The sequence below is a fragment of the Arabidopsis thaliana genome (assembly GCF_000001735.4).
Source record: "Arabidopsis thaliana chromosome 1 sequence".
NCBI classification, from domain to species: Eukaryota; Viridiplantae; Streptophyta; class Magnoliopsida; order Brassicales; family Brassicaceae; genus Arabidopsis; species Arabidopsis thaliana.
In genome coordinates, this window is record NC_003070.9 from 8,623,269 (window position 1) to 8,648,033 (window position 24,765).

The 24,765-nt window shown below is 37.6% G+C and overlaps 7 protein-coding genes and 1 pseudogene across 14 annotated transcripts; 5 read left to right on the forward strand and 3 right to left on the reverse strand.

Moving 5' to 3' along the window:
• The first annotated feature begins 745 nt into the window (after nt 1-745).
• On the forward strand, nt 746-3,137 carry AT1G24310 (nuclear pore complex protein). Its single transcript, NM_102277.4, has 9 exons — nt 746-1,313; nt 1,396-1,449; nt 1,536-1,595; nt 1,730-1,840; nt 2,016-2,081; nt 2,167-2,253; nt 2,355-2,456; nt 2,534-2,683; nt 2,798-3,137. Exons 1-9 carry the CDS (start codon nt 924-926, stop codon nt 2,909-2,911), a joined length of 1,134 nt encoding a protein of 377 aa, NP_173841.1. The 5' UTR covers nt 746-923; the 3' UTR covers nt 2,912-3,137.
• AT1G24320 (Six-hairpin glycosidases superfamily protein) lies at nt 3,047-7,759 on the reverse strand (the record flags this gene model as incomplete). Of its 2 annotated transcripts, NM_001332645.1 has the most annotated exons (21): nt 7,557-7,759; nt 7,404-7,477; nt 6,871-7,145; nt 6,725-6,777; nt 6,554-6,640; nt 6,373-6,441; nt 6,156-6,252; nt 5,867-5,949; nt 5,665-5,772; nt 5,469-5,590; nt 5,278-5,385; nt 5,112-5,185; nt 4,895-5,020; nt 4,671-4,738; nt 4,376-4,525; nt 4,244-4,297; nt 4,108-4,164; nt 3,853-4,002; nt 3,643-3,734; nt 3,391-3,564; nt 3,169-3,313 (listed from the first exon to the last, which is right to left on the reverse strand). In NM_001332645.1, the coding sequence occupies exons 1-21, from the start codon at nt 7,665-7,667 to the stop codon at nt 3,169-3,171; spliced, it is 2,277 nt and encodes a 758-aa protein (NP_001321649.1). In that variant the 5' UTR covers nt 7,668-7,759. The 2 variants fall into 2 exon arrangements, with proteins under 2 accessions (NP_173842.2, NP_001321649.1); NM_102278.6 differs by having other exon boundaries at nt 3,047-3,313; nt 6,725-7,145; nt 7,557-7,757.
• Nucleotides 7,760-7,937: 178 nt separating this feature from the next.
• Nucleotides 7,938-11,787, forward strand: AT1G24330 (ARM repeat superfamily protein). 2 transcript variants are annotated; one of them, NM_001332646.1, is made up of 6 exons: nt 7,938-7,971; nt 8,458-8,561; nt 8,919-9,104; nt 9,195-9,302; nt 9,454-10,616; nt 10,760-11,787. In NM_001332646.1, exons 2-6 carry the CDS (start codon nt 8,511-8,513, stop codon nt 11,565-11,567), a joined length of 2,316 nt encoding a protein of 771 aa, NP_001323390.1. In that variant the 5' UTR covers nt 7,938-7,971; nt 8,458-8,510; the 3' UTR covers nt 11,568-11,787. The 2 variants fall into 2 exon arrangements, with proteins under 2 accessions (NP_001323390.1, NP_173843.2); NM_102279.4 differs by lacking the exon at nt 7,938-7,971 and adding an exon at nt 8,087-8,283.
• A 131-nt stretch (nt 11,788-11,918) lies between these two features.
• On the forward strand, nt 11,919-15,718 carry EMB2421 (FAD/NAD(P)-binding oxidoreductase family protein). Its single transcript, NM_102280.4, has 10 exons — nt 11,919-12,352; nt 12,467-12,549; nt 12,638-12,773; nt 12,886-13,379; nt 13,489-13,536; nt 13,681-13,855; nt 14,208-14,320; nt 14,407-14,503; nt 14,588-14,807; nt 15,040-15,718. The coding sequence occupies exons 1-10, from the start codon at nt 12,148-12,150 to the stop codon at nt 15,596-15,598; spliced, it is 2,130 nt and encodes a 709-aa protein (NP_173844.2). The 5' UTR covers nt 11,919-12,147; the 3' UTR covers nt 15,599-15,718.
• AT1G24350 (Acid phosphatase/vanadium-dependent haloperoxidase-related protein) lies at nt 15,252-17,557 on the reverse strand (the record flags this gene model as incomplete). Of its 5 annotated transcripts, NM_001198155.1 has the most annotated exons (7): nt 17,473-17,557; nt 16,915-17,207; nt 16,606-16,762; nt 16,469-16,519; nt 16,238-16,330; nt 16,101-16,154; nt 15,714-15,904 (listed from the first exon to the last, which is right to left on the reverse strand). In NM_001198155.1, exons 2-7 carry the CDS (start codon nt 17,043-17,045, stop codon nt 15,830-15,832), a joined length of 561 nt encoding a protein of 186 aa, NP_001185084.1. In that variant the 5' UTR covers nt 17,046-17,207; nt 17,473-17,557. The 5 variants fall into 5 exon arrangements, with proteins under 5 accessions (NP_564215.1, NP_001077594.1, NP_001185084.1 ...); NM_001084125.2 differs by lacking the exon at nt 17,473-17,557 and having other exon boundaries at nt 15,648-15,904; nt 16,017-16,150; nt 16,915-17,261; NM_102281.2 differs by lacking the exons at nt 16,101-16,154; nt 17,473-17,557 and having other exon boundaries at nt 15,252-15,904; nt 16,915-17,219.
• AT1G24360 (NAD(P)-binding Rossmann-fold superfamily protein) lies at nt 17,314-20,235 on the forward strand. Its single transcript, NM_102282.4, has 11 exons — nt 17,314-17,714; nt 17,801-17,943; nt 18,183-18,236; nt 18,677-18,757; nt 18,838-18,883; nt 18,952-19,046; nt 19,122-19,154; nt 19,358-19,492; nt 19,589-19,682; nt 19,809-19,891; nt 19,983-20,235. Exons 1-11 carry the CDS (start codon nt 17,552-17,554, stop codon nt 20,013-20,015), a joined length of 960 nt encoding a protein of 319 aa, NP_564216.1. The 5' UTR covers nt 17,314-17,551; the 3' UTR covers nt 20,016-20,235.
• A 257-nt stretch (nt 20,236-20,492) lies between these two features.
• On the reverse strand, nt 20,493-22,358 carry AT1G24370 (annotated as a pseudogene; the record flags this gene model as incomplete). Its single annotated transcript has 3 exons — nt 20,493-20,822; nt 20,894-21,009; nt 21,563-22,358.
• Nucleotides 22,359-22,787: 429 nt separating this feature from the next.
• Nucleotides 22,788-24,406, forward strand: AT1G24380 (no-apical-meristem-associated carboxy-terminal domain protein). The gene is made up of 2 exons (NM_102284.4): nt 22,788-23,509; nt 23,613-24,406. Exons 1-2 carry the CDS (start codon nt 23,357-23,359, stop codon nt 24,339-24,341), a joined length of 882 nt encoding a protein of 293 aa, NP_173848.2. The 5' UTR covers nt 22,788-23,356; the 3' UTR covers nt 24,342-24,406.
• Nucleotides 24,407-24,765: the final 359 nt, after the last annotated feature.

Here is a 24,765-nt window from a genome sequence, read left to right on the forward strand (position 1 = left end):
TCCTAAATAATTAATGCCAGTAGCATGACATTGTAAATAAGTTCAAATACAAGATTTATTTATTTAAACAAAAAACATTTAGTAAGAATAATATTTATTTAAACAAAAAACTTTGTTTAAAAATATTGTTAACAAATACGTTTATGCTAATTTTAAGGGATTGATGTGAAGTTTGTTTAGATTAAATTTAATTAATAATGTGATTGACAATTTAAATCACGAATTTAAAGTAAAATTAATTATTTGGGAATTTTTTTTTAATGCTAATGACATTGGGTTGTAAATCAGTTCAAGTATAGGATTTATTTGCTAAAATAGCTGCAAAAATGTATATGTAGATATATAATAAGTGTGTATTAGTTGAAGATTTAATTCTTATTATTTCGTAATAGTAAATGGTGAATTAAGTGCAGAATCGTCCGAATTTAGTCCGATATACAACATACCTCACACCATTCAAAGCCTAAGTAAGTAATTTATTCTAGTTTTTCCATCATACATGGACTAGGGGACATAGTCTAAAATTTCAAAAACTAAAATAAGTTTGTTACTTGATTTTCTCAATATATTCGGCAAAATCAAAAGATATGATAATTGAATTGCGACTATATTTCATGGAATTCATATTTCGTAAATAAATAAAACTTATAAAACGAAAAAAAGTTAAATTAAATTCACCAAGATACATCAACATAATAATTTGTGTTACTCTTTTGATTTAATCTTAATAAAGTTAGTTGATGAAAGTATTTGACCAATAAGCGAAAGATGAACAAAACCCTAAACAATAGATGACTCACGGAAACCAACGCCGAGAATTCCGTCGAACACTTGAGCTGCGTTTTAAAGTTCTCCAAATGGCGCCTTTTGCCTACTAAAAAACCTTTACCTTCTTCACAGAGATCTAACCTCTCCTTTTCCCAATGTTCGGCACTCCGTCTTCATCGCCGTCATTCGGCACTCCGTCATCCACACCCGCCTTTGGCACATCTTCTCCGGCGTTCGGTACACCGTCAGCTACGCCTGCGTTCGGTACGCCATCGAATCCTTCCTTCTCCTCCGGCGGATTTGGCTCTTCACTCTTCTCGTCTCCCTTCTCATCTCAACAGCCACAGCAACAACAACAACAACAACAGCAGCAGCAGCCGAGTTCACTGTTTCAGCAACAGCCATCTTCTAATTTTGGTTTTCAGTCACCATTCAACAACACCGCTCAGCAGCAGCAGCAAACGCCTTTCCCAAATGCTCAATTGACTACTCAGATGGCTCCCGTTGCTCCAATTCCTTACTCTCTCGCCGATCGTGATGTCCAGGTTTGCTATTTCTTTGATTCCAGATCTACAATCCCTAAACCCTAGTCTTTCCATTGATTGATAAGCCTTGATTTTGATTTAGGCTATCATTGAAGCTTATAAGGAAGATCCAACGAATCCCAAGTATGCTTTTCAGGTTAGTTTAGGTGGAAAATTCTGGATTCTTTAGCTATGTGGTGATGATTTTTGTTTATGTTAACTGTTGTTTCCTTTGTTATGTAGCATCTTTTATTCAGTGTGACTGAACCACAGTACCGGGTGAAGCCTGCAGCTGTATCAGATGTGAGTATCTTCTTCATCTTTTCTACTATATCATGGAAATGTGCAGCTTTCTTGTGTTTAATGAATCTTTTAAATTAGTTTCTATATGATTTCTCGGAGATATTTCTGAAGGTTTTACTCGTATTTGGTGGTAGATAATGTGGGCAGAGGCCATGAGCAAACTTGAAGGTATGGATTCAACAGAAAGAGAGCGCCTTTGGCCTCAGCTTGTGCAAGGTTTCAAAGATCTCTCTCAGCGCCTTAAGGTTGATTTCATCAACTCCCAAGTTTCTATGCTTTTTGTTTGGTGGTTTTGTGGGATGCTTAAGCCAATATTGTTTTTCTTTTAAGATTGATATCCACAATGATATGTGAACAAATCATTCATTTAGCACACTGGACAAATGAATCTTGACACTATTTTTTGTTGGGTTGATGTAGCTTCAAGATGAAGTTCTCGTCTCAGATAGGGATAGAATAAAAACGACTCAGAGCAATGTTAAAATGGTGAGTTATCATTTCACCACTCTCTTTCTCTCTCATATTATTAGGAGTTAATTTAACGAGAAATTGTTTGATTTTGTTTCTACAGCTTCAGAGACATTTGCAAGCATCAACCTTCCCATCTATTGAAAGGTTGAGACAGAAGGAGCAGAGTCTTCAAAGACGCATGTTGAGGGTAAGAGAAGTCATCGCATTGAAAGATCTTACCTTCTTATATGAGTCCAGATTACGTTCAAAATTACATTTACTGTTGTGTTCTGGCTTGTGTGCTTGAAGGTGATGAGGATTATAGAAGGCTTAGAAGGGAAGGGTTTCCGGTTACCCTTGACGAAAGGAGAGGCCGAACTGTCTGAGAAGTTAACTGCAATAACAAGACAGGTTTTTTTCATTTTTTAATTAAAATTTCTACTCGATGTTTACAAAGTTTGATGTAAAAAATGGGTGTGGATTCTCAGGTGAAAGGTCCTGGAGCAGAGCTTTCTAGGAGGGTGCAAAGTCTGCAGACGATATCTCGTGCTCAAGCAAATTCAATTGCTGCTGGTAGTTCCCTTTATCTCCCTGGGTCAACTAAAATAGACGAGCAGAGCTTGATAGATATGCAGGAGGTATGATATACAACATCTTTTGTCACTAATCTCTGGATTGGCATATGGATATTTAGATTTTTCTTTAGGAAGCTACATCAGGACATTATGTAACGGTTTTAACATTGTAAATAGGTATTGCAACAAGAGACAGAAGCCATAGGAAGACTTGGGAACGTATTGAAGCGAGACATGAGGGATATGGAAATCATGGTGGCTGAAGATACAGAAATGGCACTAGACTCATAGAAGCGAATCTGCAATTACTCTAGTTTCGAAGTTCTCTTATCCTTTACCATCTCCTGGATGCGCACATTGTTATGCTCAGAAACGACAAGGCTAGCTTTGGACTTTAACATGTACGTAGTAGCTGAGCTATAAATCTTGATGTATTGTGATATAGTTTTCATTAAAGCCTTTGAAAGAGACTGCCTTATTTTGTTCACAAACACGAGCGGATAGTTTTTGATGTTCAAAGTTACAAATGTTGGTAATCATAATGGTTTTTAAAATAGAGGGTATTCTTCGGACATGATTAAGAGGATAAGTGCAGACCAACCGGTGAAGACACGTGCACCTTCTCCAGTTCCTTTTGTTTGATCGTAGTGTTCCCAGATAATTCCAGTCTGGTCATAGTTTCTAACCACGTTCCTGCATCAACAACACAATATAAGTAAGGCCATATATGCTCAGATATCTTCAACTGTACCTAATACAAGCATGCATACCTTATTAGATTGCTCCTTAGTTCCTCGTAAATCGTTCGTGCTTTGCTGTTGTACGGTCCATCCACTGTAGAGTAATGGTGCAGGGAAGAAAGAATCATGTAGTTCATGTTCATCCATATAGCACCTCTCCAGTATGGTGCTTGATGCTCACTGTTATACTTCATGTACAAAGAACTGCATGAAGAAAAGCGAGTAGTTATGGAATCATAGAAGAATGAAATTTCTCAGGTATGTTTGTTCTTGCAAGCTCACCTAGTTTTGGCAAGTGAAAGTAGTCCATAGTCACTCCATACGATGTTCCCGTTTGAAATGAGATCGAGCTGTTTGTCGAGGATCGAAGAATCCTTTCATCAAGCAACAAAAATGTAAAGATTTATGTTTATGTTGTCCTCCACAAGGGTTTCAACAATCATATGGATAATGGAGCATATTAAATACGAATGCACAATACATATAACTCACAGCTGGGATGATTCTAAACATGAAGGGAAAGAAGCTGACGTAACCGATATGAGGAACCAATCTTAGCTCTGGCTTCCCATATGTCTCCCTTACAAGCTCTCGAGATAAATGTCCATCTTCGTGAATTACCTCTTTCCAGACTAACCGAACCTGGAGAATCAAACCGTAGGATATATGATTCAGTAACAAATTATCACTATCATGACAGTGGATATATAACCTTCTCTGTGACACAATTCTTTCAAATTTCCTTACTTCTTCTGTATGATTACCAAAGTCAAGGTAAGCCCCATGGTCCTTGTCATAGTGCATCTGTTGAAGAAGAGAGGAGAGTGAGAGAACAAGAGTTCATGCGTAGCCTTGTAGGCATTTTGCATTGAAATATATAAACCTGATTCAGAAGAGTGAAATCTGAAAGCAGCTTGGCAATTGAGCTGTAATCCTCCTGCAGGATACAATGTCATAAATATGTGATGAACAAATTTAGAGACTGTAGTCTATTTTCATGTCATATTCTTCTTACTGTCACAAGTATGTCATTTTTCCCCATAAACTCTTGGATGGAGTTCATGGAATCTGCTGCAAGATACATCCAGCATCTGAGGTCAACATGCCTCTCATCTTCATTTGGATGTGAAGCCCGAGGATAATCATCCAAACCCGAGGAAAGAGACTGCAGGAATTTGTGAAAGCTAAGGTATTATCTTTGAAGTCTCTTTGATTCAAGTAGCAGAATTAAGTGGTAAACCAACTAAATAAAAGGAACCTAGGAAAAAATTCCCATAGTAACATTTTTGTTAAGGATCAAGAAAGAGTACCTGAGGGTTTAGTTCCCTATTTGTTATATTGTCTCTGCCATGCCAATAATAACTTCCCTTTTCCTTACCTGGTGTTTTAATCAAGTCATTAATATATGATGTAGGACACTAGGAGTAATGTATTCAATGTTACTTGTCACTAAGATGCTTGAAACAGGAAACACAGAAGCTGTTGAAGAGTGAACGCATCCTGCAACTCTATAAGTATGACTCCATGTTGTTACCTATCTGAGAAGTATTGAACCATTTAAACCATGCATCTAGCCGTACAAAAGCCCGGTCAAGGAATGACAATATTTTATCTCTGTCTGCCTCGTTGAATTTCTCTGTCCGTATCCCATTGATCAAATCTGAAGAAAATAAAAATATAAGGAATGTCAACATGGAGTTGATTTGATTTGTAAACCTTGTTCTCTACATCGCATACGAGAAGACTCTTACCGCGTATGACCAAAAGTAGTGTAGGTGGATTGCCATTACTTGGGAACTGAACAACGTACTGCTTTGGAATCTTACTGCAGCAGAAGAATGTTAGAATCCATAATAGCAACAAGCAGTAATGATGAATATTTTGTGGCTAGTAAGAGTGTATGATATATATAACAACCTGAGAGCTTCAGCTCCCAAAACTTGCTCACGTGGAATCCATCCATCTATATTCATTAAATCTAACCAGTTTCCAACTATTTCCAAGGTTATATGGACATCCCAACGCCTGAATCCATATAAAAACAATAATCGTTTAAAGTAACATATCAAGAAATTGTTTAGCCTATTCAATGATCTATAATGACTAACCAGATCAACAATTGATGGAAGCCTTCATCCCACAAAAATCCCCTAGGAAACCGGGGCCGGCTTGGAACTGCTGTGTATAGCTCAGCTGGCCAATATAGCAAGAAATCATCCTCACTTTTAGCCTGCAATTGAACATTGTTATTAACTCTATGAATCTGTTTTTGGAGTGCAAAAAAGCAAGAGAACTATAACTCACCAGAGGACTTTTAGGAAAATGAATCTTTGATTGACCATAGAAGTAACCAATGCCTCCAAGCATGTTCCCGATTGCTGCTTTACCAACCACCAAAGTTTCAGGATCAAGCTGGAGTCACATAAAGAGAGAGTCATAAATAATGTGCAAAAGAGATCCTTCATAAAAGTATTTTTGTGTGTTAAGGAAAGGAGTAGAATCACACCTTGTCAGAAAGGTTGAAGCATTCATTGAACTTAGCATTAAATGCTATATGTTTCTCTTCAAGTAGACTAGAGAGTGGCAAACCTACACGAAATAAAGACGGAAACTTAGCTTAAAGGCGTAGAAGCTAAGTACACAAGATAACATGAATCCCAGCTAATCAAAAATGGTGTTAGACAAAACATGTTATTATATGGAAACTATGCTCTTAGACCTACAACAGAGAAATGGTGTCCACTATCCAAAACTATTAACATTTTGCTTGTTGAGAAAATGTAGGCCATATAAACCTGTAAGACTCATTATACGATTTTCCATGTTGGACGTTTCTTCTTTTATTCCAGAGACAAAGGCAATGTCTATAGTTGATTGGTTCGTCGTGGAAATCTGCATAGCAAAATGAGGATTATAGATCAAGAAATCATAGAATTCATATGAGTTATTTAGGGATGCTAGTTTTGTTTTTAAGTAAATCTGTATTTGCATATCTTGATCACGACTGATTACCTGAAAAACATAAATGTTGGAAGAGTCCTCTGATGAGTCAGAGAGCTGAAGTAGTCCAGACTTCTCTTCCTGAAAAGTGAAAATATACAAGCCAAGATGAATATAACTACGCATTGTGTGGTTTTCATAAAACAAAAAACACATGTTTGGAAACTAGCAAAATTGAGATATTAAATATAACCTGAGCAGTGAGATTTTGCTGAACAAGACCAGAGAGATTGACAATGTCAGGCGTCTTGAATCCACAATAATGTGTTTCAAGATGATTCTGCAAACGAAGAGCAGATACAATGGTTATTTTCTTGCAAAAACAGTAAGTAACTAATAAAAACAGTTTCAAATCAAAAGTTACCTGTGATTTTAAGTGCATCTGCCAGTTTCCTACATCTTGACGTGAACCTGAAGCTAAGACAGAACTCTCTTTAAGCCTTAACACATCTTTGCCTAAATTCACACCATTGCAACCTTCATCAGCTAGATAGAAGAAGAGATGTGTACTTCTCTTTACTTCATCATCATTCAACATATTTTGAACATTGATTCTAATAGACCAATCTCCTCCATAACCAAGGCTGCCTTCCTCAGACTTGACAAAACTTGTCTCCAAAACCATATTTTGTTCAAACAGCTCTTGTCGCCCAAAATCTCTTCCATTGTGTTCTTTCCAACCAAATGACTTAAGATCGTTAGAGTTTTCACAGAAATGTCTCATAACAGGCTTTCCATCTTTCATAACGAGCCACATCAAGCCAGCAACAAGGGACTTGGGAGTTCTGCATAGTCATCTACAAAAACTTAGCAGCTTGTACAAGAAACGAACACTAGCTCTTTTAGTGCTTATATATGACAACACAGAAAAACAAATCAATTCCTTCAAATCCTCTGTAACAGTAGTCGTCTAGTGGTCTTTGACTTTTAACAGAATAACTGATTCACATACACATAATACAGTTTGGTGAAAGTTGTGTATAGAATCATATGATAAAGTTGACTAATAAAAAGCAACAAATAATCCGTTACCAAATAAATACCTGGCTCGAACTCCAAAATACATCTGAGGACGATAAGTTCCCCAATACAAGCTTTCCTTGTGCTCACCTTGAAACTGTTGCAAAAAAAAAAAAAGTTCCAAAAAGTCAAACTTTCCACTGAGAAAACAAGAAGAAAAGCAAAAAGAGAGTTACCATGGACAAGTCGGTGAGTTTAGGAGAAGGAAAAGGAGTGATAACACGAGGTCTCTGGGATTCATCATCCAAAAGTGGTTTGATATCACCAGATGGGCTTAATCCGGTCATCTGAGTATAGATTTGAGAAATGTTGTGCTCTGTAAAATGATCGTTGAAGCTGAGAAATAACAAGCTAAAGCTATAGTAGGTGGACTTTTGAGCTATTTGACCAAATGTAGATCGTGATAGCAACTGATTGTCCTTTTTAAATACTTATTGTTGTTGCCAAGTCTTTTTATAATACAGAAATTAGCTATAACCATTTTATAGTATTTGTCTACTACACAATTTTCGACATCTCTCTCGTATCTTATCATGAAGCCTTTCTCTTTGTGGCTGGTCCCGGTACGTTCTTTCACCAAAATTATTTTCGGTAATCCATTTTTTTTGGTATTGTTGTTGCCACTTTTCCACACGTGCGTTAATTTTCTTATTCCAGCTCTTTTTGTTTTTGTTTTTTCTTGTCGTATCGAGAACTCGTGTCTGGTTCGTGTTTCAATTACTAATCGTAGATTTTTGCGAGTTTTGTGGAGCTGACACAGTTCTTCTCTTTCTCATCATCATCCCCATTTTATTCGTCTCTCTTCCTTCCGTTATGCTCCATTTCTTCCGTTTTTCGTATTTTCTCTTCTCTTTTTATTTTTATTTTTCTGGGATAATAATAAAAACTCTTTCTTGGAACAAGGTAATCGATTTCTCTTTGGTTTTTGTTTCCAATGATCAAATTTGGTTTTCTTGTTTTCACCACGACAATGATTCGTTAATTTGGAAATGAGAAAGGAGAAGACTTTGCGTCGGATATATCATTAATTCGTGGTTCTTCTGTCGTCACTGATTCATCTCTGTTTCATGTCTTCAGGTTTGTATAAAGCTGTGGCTAGCTAATTAGAGTCTCCAGATTGAGTTAAGATCATGGATGTTAGCGAGCTCGAGGAGAATTTGTTCGCTGCTAGCGATGCCAAGGTTATATTCTCATAAATGGATATGTTTTAACCATCTCTATCTCTAAGATTCTTGTCGGTAGTTGTTGGAATCTAATGAACAAGGGATATGCTTAGTATGTTATTGTTATCTCCTTTTTTGTGTTTTGGTTTTGGATTGCTTCTATTTTTTGATGTTATAGAGTTTTGATTCTCCTGAATTCAGACTTGCCCCTTTGATCCCTTTCCCTGTTAATTGTTAGCAAATCTTGTGTTGAGAGAGTATATGGGAATCTTAGCGGCATTAGTATTATTTCCATTCTTGTTCTATGATGTAACTCTTTCAATTTGATGGTGTTCTCTATTCTTTGCTAAAAGTTGTGTGCTGGGTAAAATGCAGTTACATGGAGATATGTGCAAGGAACTATCTGCAGTTTATTGCAAGGTATTGTCCATCTTCCCTTCGTTGGAAGAAGCAAGACCTCGGAGTAAATCAGGGATTCAAACCTTGTGTTCGTTACATATTGCACTTGAGAAGGCAAAGAACATTCTTCAACACTGTTCTGAGTGTAGCAAACTTTATTTGGTTAGTTGCTCTTTCTTTCTTTGGATACATTATTCTCTTTTGTGTGTTTGGTCTCTCTCTTGAATTCCTCCACTTTTATATGTTGAGCAGGCCATTACTGGGGATGCTGTACTGTTAAAATTTGAGAAAGCAAAATCTGCACTTATCGATAGTCTTAGACGTGTGGAGGACATTGTTCCTAGTTCAATTGGGTCTCAGGTAATGTATATATCAGTGCACACAAAATCTTTCCTTTTGCAAGTTAATAAGTGTCCAGGGCTTATGTGCTAGATATTGGCTTTTTTTGTTTATTGATTTTAGAATTCTAGTTGATAAAATGGTTTATGCTAATGTTATTTGACTTCTTCAGATTTTGGACATTGTTGGTGAACTAGAGCACACCAAGTTCCTACTTGATCCATCAGAGAAGGAAGTTGGTGATAGGATAATTGCACTATTACAACAAGGGAAGAAATTTGACAACGGCAGTGACAGTACCGAACTTGAAATTTTTCACCAGGCAGCTACTAGACTCAGTATAACTTCTTCTAGATCAGCTCTGGCGGAGCGGCGTGCTTTAAAGAAAGTCATTGACAGGGCACGTGTGGAAGAAGACAAGCGGAAGGAGTCAATTGTGGCTTATCTGTTGCATCTCATGAGAAAATACTCCAAGCTATTTAGAAGTGAGATGATGGATGAGAATGACTCTCCTTGTTCAACACCGTGTTCCCCTACTGGTCAAGGTCCTAACGAAGATCGTGTTAATGCGTTTGGGCGACAACTATCCAAGTTTGGTTCTATTAACTATAAGCCTATGAACAGTAGGAAATCAGGACAGATGCCTATTCCACCAGAAGAACTTAGGTGTCCCATATCTTTGCAGCTTATGTATGATCCTGTCATCATTGCTTCTGGACAGACTTATGAACGGGTCTGTATTGAGAAATGGTTTAGTGATGGACATAACTCTTGTCCCAAGACTCAGCAGCAACTCCCACATCTTTCCCTGACTCCCAATTACTGTGTTAAAGGTTTGATTGCGAGCTGGTGTGAACAGAATGGAATCACAGTCCCTACTGGACCACCAGAATCTCTTGACCTCAATTACTGGAGATTAGCCATGTCTGACTCTGAATCCCCCAATTCAAAGTCAGTTGATAGTGTAGGATTGTGCACACCGAAGGATATCAGAGTCGTTCCTTTGGAGGAGAGTAGTACTATTGAATCTGAACGACAACAAAAAGAAAAAAACAATGCTCCTGATGAGGTGGATTCTGAAATCAATGTTCTAGAGGGGTATCAGGATATATTGGCAATCGTGGACAAAGAGGAGGACTTAGCTAAAAAGTGCAAAGTAGTAGAAAATGTCAGGATATTGCTAAAGGATAATGAAGAGGCCAGGATCCTCATGGGAGCCAATGGGTTCGTGGAAGCGTTTTTGCAGTTTCTAGAATCAGCTGTTCATGATAACAATGCAGCCGCACAGGAAACCGGAGCTATGGCTCTATTTAACTTAGCAGTCAACAATAACAGGTTAGTTATTATCACATCCTTCCTGTCTTTGTTACCAATCAAATTCCTTAGCAATGTCACTTTCTAACATCCCATTCATGGTGCTCTTCATTTGCAAACCTTGTCATAATCTCTTCTGTTTCGTTCTTTTGGATGCACTGCAGGAACAAAGAGCTGATGCTGACTTCAGGGGTCATCCCACTGCTAGAGAAAATGATTTCTTGTTCCCAATCCCAAGGGCCAGCAACTGCGTTATATCTAAACCTCTCTTGCCTCGAGAAAGCCAAGCCCGTGATTGGCTCAAGTCAAGCAGTTTCCTTTTTCGTGAATCTTCTTCTTCAGGATACGAAAACCCAATGCAAGCTGGACGCCCTTCACGCCCTCTACAACCTCTCCACCTACTCTCCCAATATTCCCACTCTCCTTTCATCAAACATAATCAAAAGCCTCCAAGTCCTTGCATCAACAGGTAACCACTTGTGGATAGAGAAGTCATTAGCCGTATTACTAAATCTAGCCTCTAGCCGGGAAGGAAAAGAAGAGATGATAACAACACAAGGAATGATCAGTACACTTGCAACGGTGTTAGACACCGGTGACACAGTCGAACAAGAGCAAGCAGTTTCTTGCCTAGTGATCCTATGTACGGGAAGCGAGTCGTGTATCCAGATGGTGCTACAAGAAGGAGTGATTCCGTCTCTGGTGTCGATCTCAGTGAACGGAAGTCCCCGAGGAAGAGACAAGTCTCAGAAGCTTCTGATGCTGTTCAGGGAACAAAGGCATAGAGATCAGCCATCACCAAACAAAGAAGAAGCTCCCAGGAAAACCGTATCGGCACCAATGGCTATACCTGCGCCAGTTTCAGCTCCAGAGTCAGAAGTAAAACCTTTGACTAAATCAATCTCCAGAAGAAAGACAATGACAAGACCATTCAGTTTCCTCTGGAAGAAAAGCCACTCGATCCATCATTGACACTCCTATGTAAAGTTGCGTTTTCTTCTGTCGTCCTTAACTTCTTACAAGTCATCCGCATAGAGAAAAAAAATATTTGTACAGGTCACATTGTGATCACACCATTTTTTGCTAACGAATCCTCTCTCGCGAGAGGTATCCATGTAGATAGTCTACTGATGTATCAGGTTATATATATGAAACCTCACTTTTCAGTACAAAAACAGAGTCGACAATTCTTGAAAACTCTGTTTGACATCTGTTTATTTTGACGGTCGATTCACAGGTGGACCAATTCTAGTGGATAAAACTAGTGCCACGTAGTATGAATAAATACTATATAATAATACTTAAAATGACAAGATATAATAACAAAGCCCCACCATCACCTGCTGTCCTGCGCGGCGTCTCCGTCGTCTCTGTCGCCGCATCTCCGTCATCATTTTCGCTACCGCATAATCTCTGTCTCCGCCGTCACTGCCGCAGCCTAGAATATGATTTCTCGTTTCTGAAACCCTTGTATAAGGTAGAAAGAGAGAGAAATCATCCAAAGCAAGGACCTTCCAGCGACTTTCAGGGTTTAAGGTTTAGCTTCTCGACTATGGCGATTCTAGGGCTTATCAAGAGGGTTACACGAATAACCGTAAACAATTCGAGGGTCAGAGTGTACCCAGTGAGGTACTTCCAAAGGAAGGACCTTTCAAGCACAAATCTATTCAATGGTGAAGATGCTGCTAAGCTTCCTGTTCTGATCGTCGGCGCTGGACCGGTGGGACTCGTTTTATCCATCCTTCTCACCAAACTAGGTACAATTTTTCTCATAATTTCTCTAATTTTCATCTGAAGTTTTGAGTTTTGAGCTTACATTATCAAGTTAAGTTCACGTCTTTGATCGAATTGAATTCTCACATTTATGTTAGGAGTGAAATGTGCTGTTGTTGACAAAGCCACAAGCTTCTCGAAACATCCACAAGCACACTTTATCAACAACCGATCAATGGAGGTTGGATTTTTTGTGTTTCCTGCCGTTAATATTGTTTTTGGTGGTTTTAGATTTTTGAACTTTAATGTCTCAGTTCTCGTATACTTAGATCTTCCGTGAATTGGATGGATTAGCTGAGGAGATTGAAAGATCACAGCCTCCTGTAGATTTGTGGAGAAAATTTATTTACTGTACATCTCTCTCCGGCTCAACACTAGGCACAGTTGATCACATGCAGCCTCAAGGTGTGTTTCTTCCGTACATTTTCTAGTGTTAATGGTTCTCATAGAGTAATACAATTTATGTTGAGGAAAAATGCAGACCTTTCACAGAAGTTCTTGTGGTGTTTATATATAGATTTTGAGAAAGTTGTCAGCCCGGCTTCTGTTGCTCACTTCTCCCAGTACAAATTGACAAATTTATTGCTTAAGCGGTTGGAAGACCTCGGCTTTCATGTTCGTGGTTCCAAAGAGTCGGATGGTCTTGAGGCTGACTCTGTGGTTGCGAGGCAAATTCTTATGGGTCATGAGTGTGTGGGGATTGATGCTAACAAGGACAGTATTACTGCAACTGTTTCTTTTCTCAAAGGAGGCAAGCATATGAAAAGAAACATTCAATGTAGTCTACTGGTTGGTGCTGATGGTGCTGGGAGTGCAGTAAGAAAGCTCACAGTAATAGAAATGCGAGGGGAAAGAGATCTACAGAAGCTTGTTAGTGTCCATTTCATGAGTAGAGAGCTCGGTGAGTACCTGATCAGTAACAGACCAGGGATGCTATTTTTTATTTTTAACACCGATGGTATAGGAGTTCTTGTTGCCCATGATCTTCTACAAGGAGAATTTGTTTTGCAGGTAGCTATAGCCCCGACCCAGATATTCAAGGATACTTTAATCTGATTTTGTACTTAAAAGTAGTGTTATATACCGTAGCTTAGCATATATTCATTTTTTTTTATTGCAGATTCCATACTATCCACCTCAACAGAGTCTATCTGATTTTAGTCCTGAGGTATTTACTATCATTACCTATTAAAGAATGGATTTTCACTTGTGAAGACTCATTCACCTCTATGGTTTTATCTCTGTCCCAGCTGTGACCAACTTCAAATGCGAGTTTGTTTTCAGGTCTGCCTGACCGATGATTGTTTTGTAGATGTGCAAGATGCTGATATTCAATTTGGTGGGACATGAGCTTTCAGACTTGGATGTAGCTGATATTAAGCCATGGGTCATGCATGCTGAAGTCGCCGAGAAATTCATGTGTTGTGAGAACAGAGTGATACTTGCTGGTGATGCTGCTCACCGGTTCCCGCCTGCTGGAGGTTTTGGTACGTGTTCCAATATTTTTGAAAAGGGGAACCATACACTGCTTCTTTGACAGTTTTGGCATGTACGATGGTTATAATTTCGGAAGAAATCTAATATTTTTATATTGTCGTACTAACGGATTGTGGTACTAACGGATGCCCCAGACTTGGAAGTTGATCTTAAAGGATCCTTGTTCTCAGTTTCTTTTTCTAAGTTATAAGAATCTAGTGGTGGCAAGCCTCAGTAATTGGTTTGATTTTGATGGACATTCTTGATCCAAATAAAAGCAGAAAAATATTTTGATTTATTAAAGTTTAAAACATCAGCAGTCTTGAAAAGTATTTTGATAGCAAATTACATGATTTTTTGCAGGAATGAACACTGGAATTCAGGATGCTCATAATCTTGCATGGAAAATAGCAGCTCTTGTTCAGGGTTCTGCAAACTCTTCAATTCTTAAAACTTATGAAACAGAACGTAGGCCGGTACGGTATTCATCTTTTATAACTTTTTCTTGCCATCCTTTCCTCCTAACTTGATTCATTAACACATATCTTATTGTGACTGCTAGATTGCCCTTTCCAATACTTCACTCAGTGTTCAAAACTTCAGAGCAGCTATGTCAGTTCCTTCAGCGCTAGGCCTTGACCCAACAGTTGCAAACTCAGGTAAACTAAAACTAGCTTGTCTTCTTGCTCATTTCATAGTTCCATGATCAGGTTTAAAGCAATTATATCTCTATGGTGTTGTAGTGCATAGGTTTATAAACAAAACAGTTGGTTCGATCCTTCCAACTGGGCTGCAAAAGGCAATCTTGGATAATGTCTTTGCACTAGGTCGTGCACAGCTTTCAGAATCTCTGTTGAATGAGAGCAATCCACTGGGAAATCAGAGACTTAGCAGACTAAAGAGTATCTTCGAAGGAGGAAAAAGCCTTCAACTACAGTTTCCTGCAGAAGATCTTGGTTTCAGGTATAGTCACCATCTTTGGAACTGTAGAATTCTAACTCTGTATGAGTAGTACCAAGAATAGAAAAGAGATAGAAAGTAGGGTTTGCTGCTTTGTAAACTGATATCAGGGGTTTCATGACACGGAGAGTGTGGTCTTTAATGTTTAAACCAGTGTGTTTCTCGCATTATATTTCAACAAAAGATATATAAATTCAAAGTTTGAGTAACAGAAGCTACTGTGTTTACTATTTAGGTATTTAGAGGGAGCCATTGTTCCTGATAACGAGTCTGAAGCTGGTGATCCCGAAGTACCGAGTGGTCGTAGAAGAGACTATGTCCCTTGTGCTGAACCAGGTTCAAGACTGCCTCATATGTATGTGAAAATACTGTCAGATTCCACAAGAGAGGTTATTGTTTCTACACTGGATCTTGTTTCGACAGAGAAAGTGGAGTTTCTACTTATAATATCGCCATTACAAGAGTCCTATGAGCTAGCTCATGCTACATTCAAAGTCGCAAAAGAGTTTATGGCTAGTGTAAAAGTATGCGTGGTCTGGCCTAGTAGTGATGATGGTCTTGAAAGGAAGAGCAATTCAGCATTAGCTCCATGGGAAAATTATGTCGATGTTATGGAAGTTAAAAAACAAAATGGTGAAGGAACTTCGTGGTGGAGTATTTGTAAAATGTCAGAGAGAGGATCTATTTTAGTCCGTCCCGACCAACACATTGCTTGGCGAGCAAAGTCTGGTATTACTTTGGATCCTACTCTGCACATGAGAGATGTCTTCACCATCATACTAGGGAAACAATGATGAACATCACAATTTTATTCCACAAATTCCTTTGTATACTACTTATTTTCAAATAAAATCACGTTATTTTTGTAATGGTGTTTCACGATTTCTTTACATATGGTAATGGTAATGTTAAACAAGAATAAATATATTTTTAACTCGGATTCGGTTGTAAATCTGTTTTGGTACTCTCCAGTGGCTTCAATAGGCAATGAAGCAGAAGAGTTGTGTCTATGCATGTTCTTGACGTTAGCTTGTAGCTATCCTGAAAAATAAGTATCCGGTGACTGCTGTAGCACTTCCAAGCATTCCACCAGCAACGACCTGAATTCTCAGCAAATGGAAAACAGAATCTGATGAGAACTAGAAATTCATTGATATCAACACGGTTACAAATCAAAGAGTAGTTCATTTATCAACCAAAGTAAACACAAACTAGGGTCTGTTCTAGAGTTCCATCAGCTCACACAAGCCTCCAAAAGACCCTCAACTCTGTTCCCAATTACACGATCCCCCTCACCGATTCCTTCAGCACTCTATTTGTACTCATGATTTCCCCTAACTCTGTAACTATCTTGCTAAATGTAACAGCTAAAAGAATCTCATATCTTGCTAGTCATATATGAAAAGACTTTTTCAAGTCATATGTCTACATACCTGGGGAGGGGTATGACCAAGAAGTTCCCGCAAAGGTCTGCTTTCAGCCAGCGGATGTTCTGCAGGAAGTTCATATACAATCTGATTGAGAACCTGAAAAATGAATCAGACCCCAGAGATCAGGATACCAGAGCTCAAATGCATCATGACAAAACCAATAGTGGTTCTTTTATCAAACCAGTCAAGTTAGAAGATGAAACAAAGGAAAGGTTAGAGCAGCAATGAACAAACCTCAGCTTGACGACCAGCATGTAATCTAACACCGGTAGCATCATACATCACCTACCAACCCAAACCACTCACATATTAATCGTCACTTGATTCCTTAATAGCCAATTTGATTAAACTAGAGAAAGTATCCAACTTACAACAGATGCCAAAATCAAAGCAATGGCAAAATGTGATCCACCAAAGCCTTCTTGTAAACCAATAGCTACAGCGAGAGCTGTAACGGTCGCTGAATGCGAAGAAGGCATTCCTCCAGACCCAATAAGCTGTTTGAGATCCCATCTCCGTTCCCTATACCTACAGAATCTAGGAAACCATGTAAAGATCCTTTCTCATCTAACGTATACTATAATTTCCTATGTACCGTTTCGAACCAAAGATTGAGGAACCAGGCACATATAGATTTAATCGGAGTCTGATCCAAACAGAGATATAAAGAGAGAACGTACCAGGAGGTGAAGAGTTTGATGAATTGAGCGATAGTGAAAGAGGTGACGGCGGAAATGAGAGGATAATTCGTGAAAATGGAGAAATAATGAGTGGAAGACGAAGACGTAGCCGTGGCTGTAGAATCCTCCATGGCCGATGATGGATCTAGTCAGGCTTTAAATCGTGCTAGCGAAAGAAGAAGAAGAAAATGACACCGAAACGACAATGATCCATAAAACGTCGACTAATTCCCTTTCAAACTCCAATGGCGTCTACGTCTACCGTTCAATCCTCTTTGTCTTTCTTTTTTTTTCTTTGACCAATTTTTTTTTTAAACACTGCTCCACAAAACTATATATTATACAATTACCCGCATCCGAACAAATATGAACCGTATCCGATACAAAACCCGAATACCTAGGTCAGTTCTATTCGTGAAATCGAGTCTCCTCTTATTCGACGACCTGCCCCAACTATAAACATGACTTTTACACACTTGACATAACTTCGTTTGTATCGCTTTTTTGAAATTCTATATATTATTATTGTTTGAGCAGAAACTAAGACAAAATTAAGACTTTTCTCTCTTCTTCTTCTCCACTGGGTCGATCTTTACGAGGTTCACTTGTACGGATTCACTTTAACAACAGATTCGCCATGGCCGCCGCCGTCGCAGCACCGAGACTCATCTCCTTGAAAGCCGTCGCGAAGCTAGGTTTCCGTGAGATCTCTCAAATCCGACAATTGGCTCCGCTTCACTCTGCGATACCTCATTTCGGAATGCTGCGATGTAGATCGCGGCAGCCGTTTTCTACCTCTGGTATATTCATTCCTCTTCTCTCTTCCTTTGCGGTTTTGGCATAGATTTGATCTCTCTCAATTCTCAACATTTTTGTGGTATTACAGTTGTGAAAGCTCAAGCTACTGCTACTGAGCAATCACCAGGGGAAGTTGTTCAAAAAGTGGAATCTCCAGTGGTCGTTATCACTGGTGCCTCGAGAGGGATTGGTAAAGCAATTGCTCTAGCCTTGGGTAAAGCTGGCTGCAAGGTTAGGCTTAACACTATTCGGAATATTGGAGCGCCTTGTTGTTAGATTTGATCTGTATATGTACTCTTCGAGCATTCAATTTGCATGATATTACTAGTCTTGAGTTATGAAGATTTTAACACAGGATTGCTTTCAATTTCTTTTGTCATTATAGTGATGGAGACATCAATAGGTTTATATCCGTAATTGCTACACATAAATTTTCTGATCTGGAAGCAAACACTCTGTTTCTGTTGCAGGTCTTGGTGAATTATGCTAGGTCAGCAAAAGAGGCTGAAGAAGTTGCTAAACAGGTGATTCATTGCCCTGGATTAGACTGCAATTTACATGATTCATGCACCAAGTATCTAGAATGGTTTTCAGCTCTTTCCTTCTTTTTCTGCTTCGGGATATCGGTTTAGACCAAATAATGCATAGGTGTTTGGTATGGAAGGATGTTGTTGTTGGTACGAAAATAAATGTGGTACCTTTCGAGTTTAACGTTGATAATACCTTTAAACAGTTTTGGTTTCTGGGACAAGAAATGTAGACAAATGAATTTTCTGGACCTGGAAAATGTTTCTTATTGCCCTATGCTTCTCAAATGCGTTTTGTGATTTTGCTCTTGATCCACACTGCCAAATGAAATATTATCTTTTGGCTAACAAATGTCATCTGCAGTTAATAGTGTTTTCGTTTACAATGTCAACTTATTTCATGTAATCTCTGACATTTCTTCTCTGTGCAACTGTAGATTGAAGAATATGGTGGCCAGGCTATCACTTTTGGGGGTGATGTCTCGAAAGCGACTGATGTGGATGCGATGATGAAAACCGTGAGTGATCAACTGTACACCATCTTATATTCCCTAATCCTTATACATCTTTTCATTTTCCTTTTGTTATTTTTCTGCAGGCTCTTGACAAATGGGGAACCATTGATGTTGTGGTTAACAATGCAGGTAAATGAAAACCTTGGTTCCCATTAAGTTTTACTTAGTACCTTACTGACGTGGCTACATATTTTCAGGAATTACTCGGGATACCTTGTTAATACGAATGAAGCAATCACAATGGGACGAAGTGATTGCTTTGAATCTCACTGGTGTATTTCTCTGTACTCAGGTTTGTATTCCTGCAATACTGCTAAAATTTTGATACTCGGATTTTCAGGGACTGATACTCGTTTACTCTCTTTAGGCAGCAGTAAAGATCATGATGAAGAAAAAAAGGGTAACACTTTTTACTTGTCATATGCCATGTCACCGTCTATATCCTCACACGTTTGTCATTGGTTTTGACATGTTACTCCTTCCCTGAAGCATAGGGAGAAATGATATATAAAAAGACAACTACGTTTTTTTTTTTTTGAGCTCTTCTATAAGATTAAGAAGTGATATTATGACAAGCATAATTCATGGTATACTTAATTGCAGGGAAGAATCATCAATATCTCGTCAGTTGTTGGTCTCATTGGTAATATTGGTCAAGCAAACTACGCAGCGGCTAAAGGTGGAGTTATTTCGTTTTCCAAGACTGCTGCCAGAGAAGGTGCGAGCAGGAATATAAATGTATGTGACCTATCTCCCTCATCATATTCGTCTTTTTTTTAAACTTCCTGGACATGATTGTGAAACTTGTTCCGTCTACAATTTGCTCTATTCCAGGTCAATGTGGTTTGCCCCGGATTCATTGCATCTGACATGACTGCAGAGCTTGGAGAAGACATGGAAAAGAAAATCCTGGGAACAATCCCATTAGGTAATGGACATTTCATCTCTTACATTTGTTGCTGGGTAATTTATATGGATAGGATGTATCTGAGACATGAAAAAATTGTTAGATAAAAAAGAATTCTGATACAAAGCAAAACGGTTTGGTTTTCAGGACGGTATGGAAAAGCTGAAGAAGTGGCTGGCTTGGTAGAATTCTTGGCTCTCAGTCCTGCAGCCAGTTACATAACCGGACAGGTTAATATCTCATACTCCTGTCGAATGGTGGTTAACCTTGGTTTCTAATTATGTTAGCGACCTAACCATGGTTGAAAATATTGGTTTGCAGGCATTCACCATTGATGGAGGTATTGCTATCTAGACATTTGGTATGAGTCGGCTTTTGTTTAGTTAAAACAATTTGGTAAAAGAGACAAAGTTGAGTTCTTTTTAGCACTTGGTCGGATTGCTATTTTGCGGTTTCTGTTAAGAAATATGTAACACTTACTGCTTAAACTACGTATTTGGTCACTTTCAGAAACTAGAAATCGATTAATCCAATCTCGCATTCTAAATTTTTTTAGTTATTGATGAAAAGGAAACTAGAACATCTCACTATCCTTACCCTATGTTAAACTATTCAAGCACAAACAAAATTCAAACGCAACTTAGAGTCAAAAAGTAAAATAAAACATTACAGACGCACCAAATAACTTATTGGTTTGATTTGTACGATCTAATCCGCATATGAATGCGGATATTGCCTAGTGACAAGCCAACCCCACTGTATTTCTATGCCTTAAACAGCCTAGGACTAGGAAACAGCTGCCGTTTGAGACATAGGCAAAGCAAAAGTGGGTCACTCTTTTGGCAATCTTAGAGTCTTGCCCACAAGACTGAAGCATCCCCGCTGCTCATCGAAGGCTCTTCTGACTATAGCTACGCGATCAACATCCTTACCAACTCGAGCCTCGCACGAGTCCTTGTACTGTATGTAGACAATTGCAAAATATGTGCGGTTGAATACCAAATCCACATCTTGGGGAGTAGTATCTATAGCCACTTGGATAATCTTCAAGTTGGACAGGTCATCAAGATCCCTAATGGTGCCCCTATTAGTGGTGGCAACTGCAAGTTCCAAGTAGAGACGAATCCAGTCATTGTCTTCTTGCAGCTCATAATAATTCAACTGCAAAAAAAAAGAAAAAGCTTATGGAAAACATCACTCACAAAAGCAAAACTCACAGGTCTTAATCTTACCAGCTTTGAATGTTCAAAAGGATTCTCTGGGGGCCAGTCAAGCATGGTATCTATGGGGGAGAAGTTTTTGTACAAGCTGCTGCTGCATCTCTTGATTACATCTATGGTGGTTTCCCCTATACAAGAATAATAAAAAAATTAGCAATGTTTTACGTGAGACTGATGATTTAGTAGGATGGTTTGCTTGTTGTATAAGGGCATCTCCAACCACAACACTAAAATGGTGTTAGAATAACACTATATTTGGTGTGATTTTCACACTAAATTCTTTTTCATCTCCAACCACAACACCAAAAGTCACACTAAAAATACTATTCTCTATTATTATATTATTAACCTAAAATATGAATACTTTAAGAATACTTAATAATATTGAAACAAATGTTAGACAACAAAATATTACATTAAACAAATTTAATACAAAATAAAGAAACACAATATATTATTTAATTAAACACAACATATTATTTTATTCTTCATTAATTAATATAATATTACAATCGATAAACCAAACATAATAAAAATAAATTACATCGTACTAATTCTCAGAATTAGTATATTGCGACCACAAATGTTCAATTAAAGCATTTCTAAGTTCAATATGAGCTTCTCGGTCTTTAATTTGTCGGTGCCGAGCCAAAAATTCTTGAAATCGAGTATCATCATCACCCGTCATCTCAACTTCTTCAATTGGAACTTCGACCCGTTCTTCAATTGGTGCATCAATATCACGCTCATCTTCGATGATCATATTATGCATTATGATACAAGATGTCATTATATCATGTAATACTGTTTTATTCCATAAGCGTGATGGCCCCGCCACGATTGCAAACCTCGACTGCAAAACTCCGAATGCACGTTCCACATCTTTTCTACAAGCTTCTTGTTTCATGGCAAATAATTTCTTTTTGGGACCACGTGGATCATGAATTGTTTGAACAAGAGTGGACCACTTTGGATATATACCATCAGCTAAATAATAACTCATATTATAGGGTTTTTCATTGATAACATAACTAGCGGGTGGAGCAGTACCTTCGGCTAGATTAGCAAAAAGATGAGATGCCTCTAGCACATTAATATCATTATTAGATCCTGGTAACCCAAAATATGCATGCCAAATCCACAGATCATAATCAGCTACAGCCTCTAGAATAATAGTAGGAGATCTACTACGACCAGCATATTGTCCTCCCCAAGCTGTTGGGCAGTTTTTCCATTTCCAATGCATACAATCTAAACTACCCAACATACGTGGAAATCCTCGAGATTCGCCAATGTGAAGTAGGCGTGCAACATCATTAGCGTCAGGTGATCGAAGATAACGACATGCAAACACCTCAACAATGGCACGACAAAATCGTTTCAAACTTTCTAGAGCTGTAGACTCTCCTATTTTGATATACTCATCGGTGGAATCTGCTGGTACACCGTACGCTAACATTCGAAATGCGGCAGTCATTTTTTGCAAACCAGACAAGCCAAGTTTACCGACTCTATCTCTTCTTTGGACGAAGTAATTGTCATGTCTTTGTATAGCATCATAAATACGAAGAAACAAAGAACGACTCATCCGGAATCTTCGTCGAAACATTGTCTCAGGAAACACAGGTTTCTCTGCAAAATAATCGTTGAAAAGATTGCGAGCAGCATTTTCTCGATCACGATTGATAACTACATGACCAGGAATAGATCCACCATGCGAACCTTCTGAGTTATATAAGTGTTGAGAGCAAAGAAAATTATTGTTAGTAGTAATTTGAGATACCACTTGCTTTTCTATATCATCTTAATAATTATTATCTGAAGAAGAAGAAGAAGACGGAATATAAGATGAACTACCGTAGTTAAAACTCATCTTCTATGAGAAGAAATAGAAGATGATAGTAATATTTATTTTAGTTCTAAACATATTGCCCATTATATAGAAGAGCATGGAATTGATATATTCATCTTATCAGAAAAAGACAAATTGATCTTAACCGTTGAATTTTTTTACCAAGATCTAACCCTTGCACTGATTAGTCGTTTCATGTCTTTTATCACTGGTCACCTCATGAGAAAAAGATGAGTTCATCTTAACCATTGAATTTTTTTTGAAGAGAATCTAATCGTTGCATTGATTAGTCATTTCATATCGCAAATCAATTATCACCTCATGAGAAAAAGACGAGTTCATCTTAGCCGTTGAATTTCTTTGATCAAGATCTTACCACTGCATTGATTAGTCATTTCATGTCTATATCAAGTATCACTTCTTTAGAAAAAAATAAGTTAATCTTGACCGTTGAATTTACCAAGATCTAACCGTTGGTATTGCTTTATATTCTCTATATAAATGTATATTACTCTATGAATAATCACACATCTCCAACTCTTTTTCTTACTTCTTATATTTTTCAAAAATGAGTTCAAGTCGCTTTTTGTCATATTCTATTCAAGAAGATATACAATTGTGTCATGTGTATCTCGATGTTTCCCAAAATTCAACGAAGACCAAAAAGATCTTTACAAACTCGAATGACGTCAATTCTTTCTGCAGTCTCAAAGCTGAGAGGATGCGTTAACCAAATTGAGAATAAAAATCCTAGCGGTGCTTCTGAAGAAGACATTGTAAGTACTCAATTATAAATTCTTGTGTTTACTAACTTATCTTTATTAAATTATTTGTACATGCTAACTTATTTTTATTTGTTTCTTGTAAATATGTAATCAGTTAAACCAAGCGAAGATGTTATTAACTCAATATGAAAAATACAAGAGAGGATTCAAATTTGATCATGTATGGCCTATTCTTAAAGGTATTGAGAAATTTGCTAATGATAACATGAAGACACCCGCTGCATTCCAAGGAGAAGGTCGTGATGTTACGTCATCTTCATCATTTTCAATCAATACCGAGTCATCACCTTCCCCTGGTATGAATTCAATTGATCTAAATATGGATAGTGAAGATGCCAATTTTAGTTTATCTTCAAGGCCTATGGGTTTGAAAAAAGCAAAGCGAAAACAACAATCTGAAGAACAGTTTAAACAACTTTTGGAGCAAAATGATAAACTTATCAAAGCTATTACTAAAGGTACTTCTGAAAGAAATGAAATTCAAAGGCAGAAGATCGAGGTAGCTAGAATGAAAGAAGAGAATAAAATATTATTTGCAGATTTGAATTCTATAAGTGATCCATCCTCTAGTGCATATATTGAAAATGAGAGAAAAAGAATTTTGGAAAAAAGAGCACAAACAAACCAACATGAAGAAGATGGTGAAGGCTCCCAATATCATGGATCTCAATATCGAGCATCTCATTATCAAGAAAGTCCATTTCATGGAAAACAAGTTCAAGGAGAACCGGATCAAGGTGAAGACCAAAGATCACCAAATAACCAAGAAGATTTTACCCAATATTATAATTATCTTAGCGGAACCGGAAATAATTTTCCTTAACCATTTGTGAAACTTTTGTTATGTTTTTAAAACATATCTTGTTGCATTTAGTTTTTATGTTTGTGTGGTTTTAATTTTTTAATTATGTTATAAATGTATAATTTATTTTATTGTATTTTCAATCAACTTCGGTATTAGTTTTAATATTTTCTACTAATCCATCATTTTATTAAATTAAAGATTACAAAAATAGTACTTATAAATTATTTTTTAGTTACAAGCCTTAGTTAGATTACTTAAATCTCATTTACAATCATATATAATCTATTATAACTAAATAAGCTATTTTAATATATAATAATGTTAACACAAAAGAAAAAATTATTATTTTAATATTTGACGTGGATACAGTAGTGCACCAAATATAGTGTTACACTGTACAAAAAAAGAGAATCACACTATTATAGTGCAAATTATACCGTCT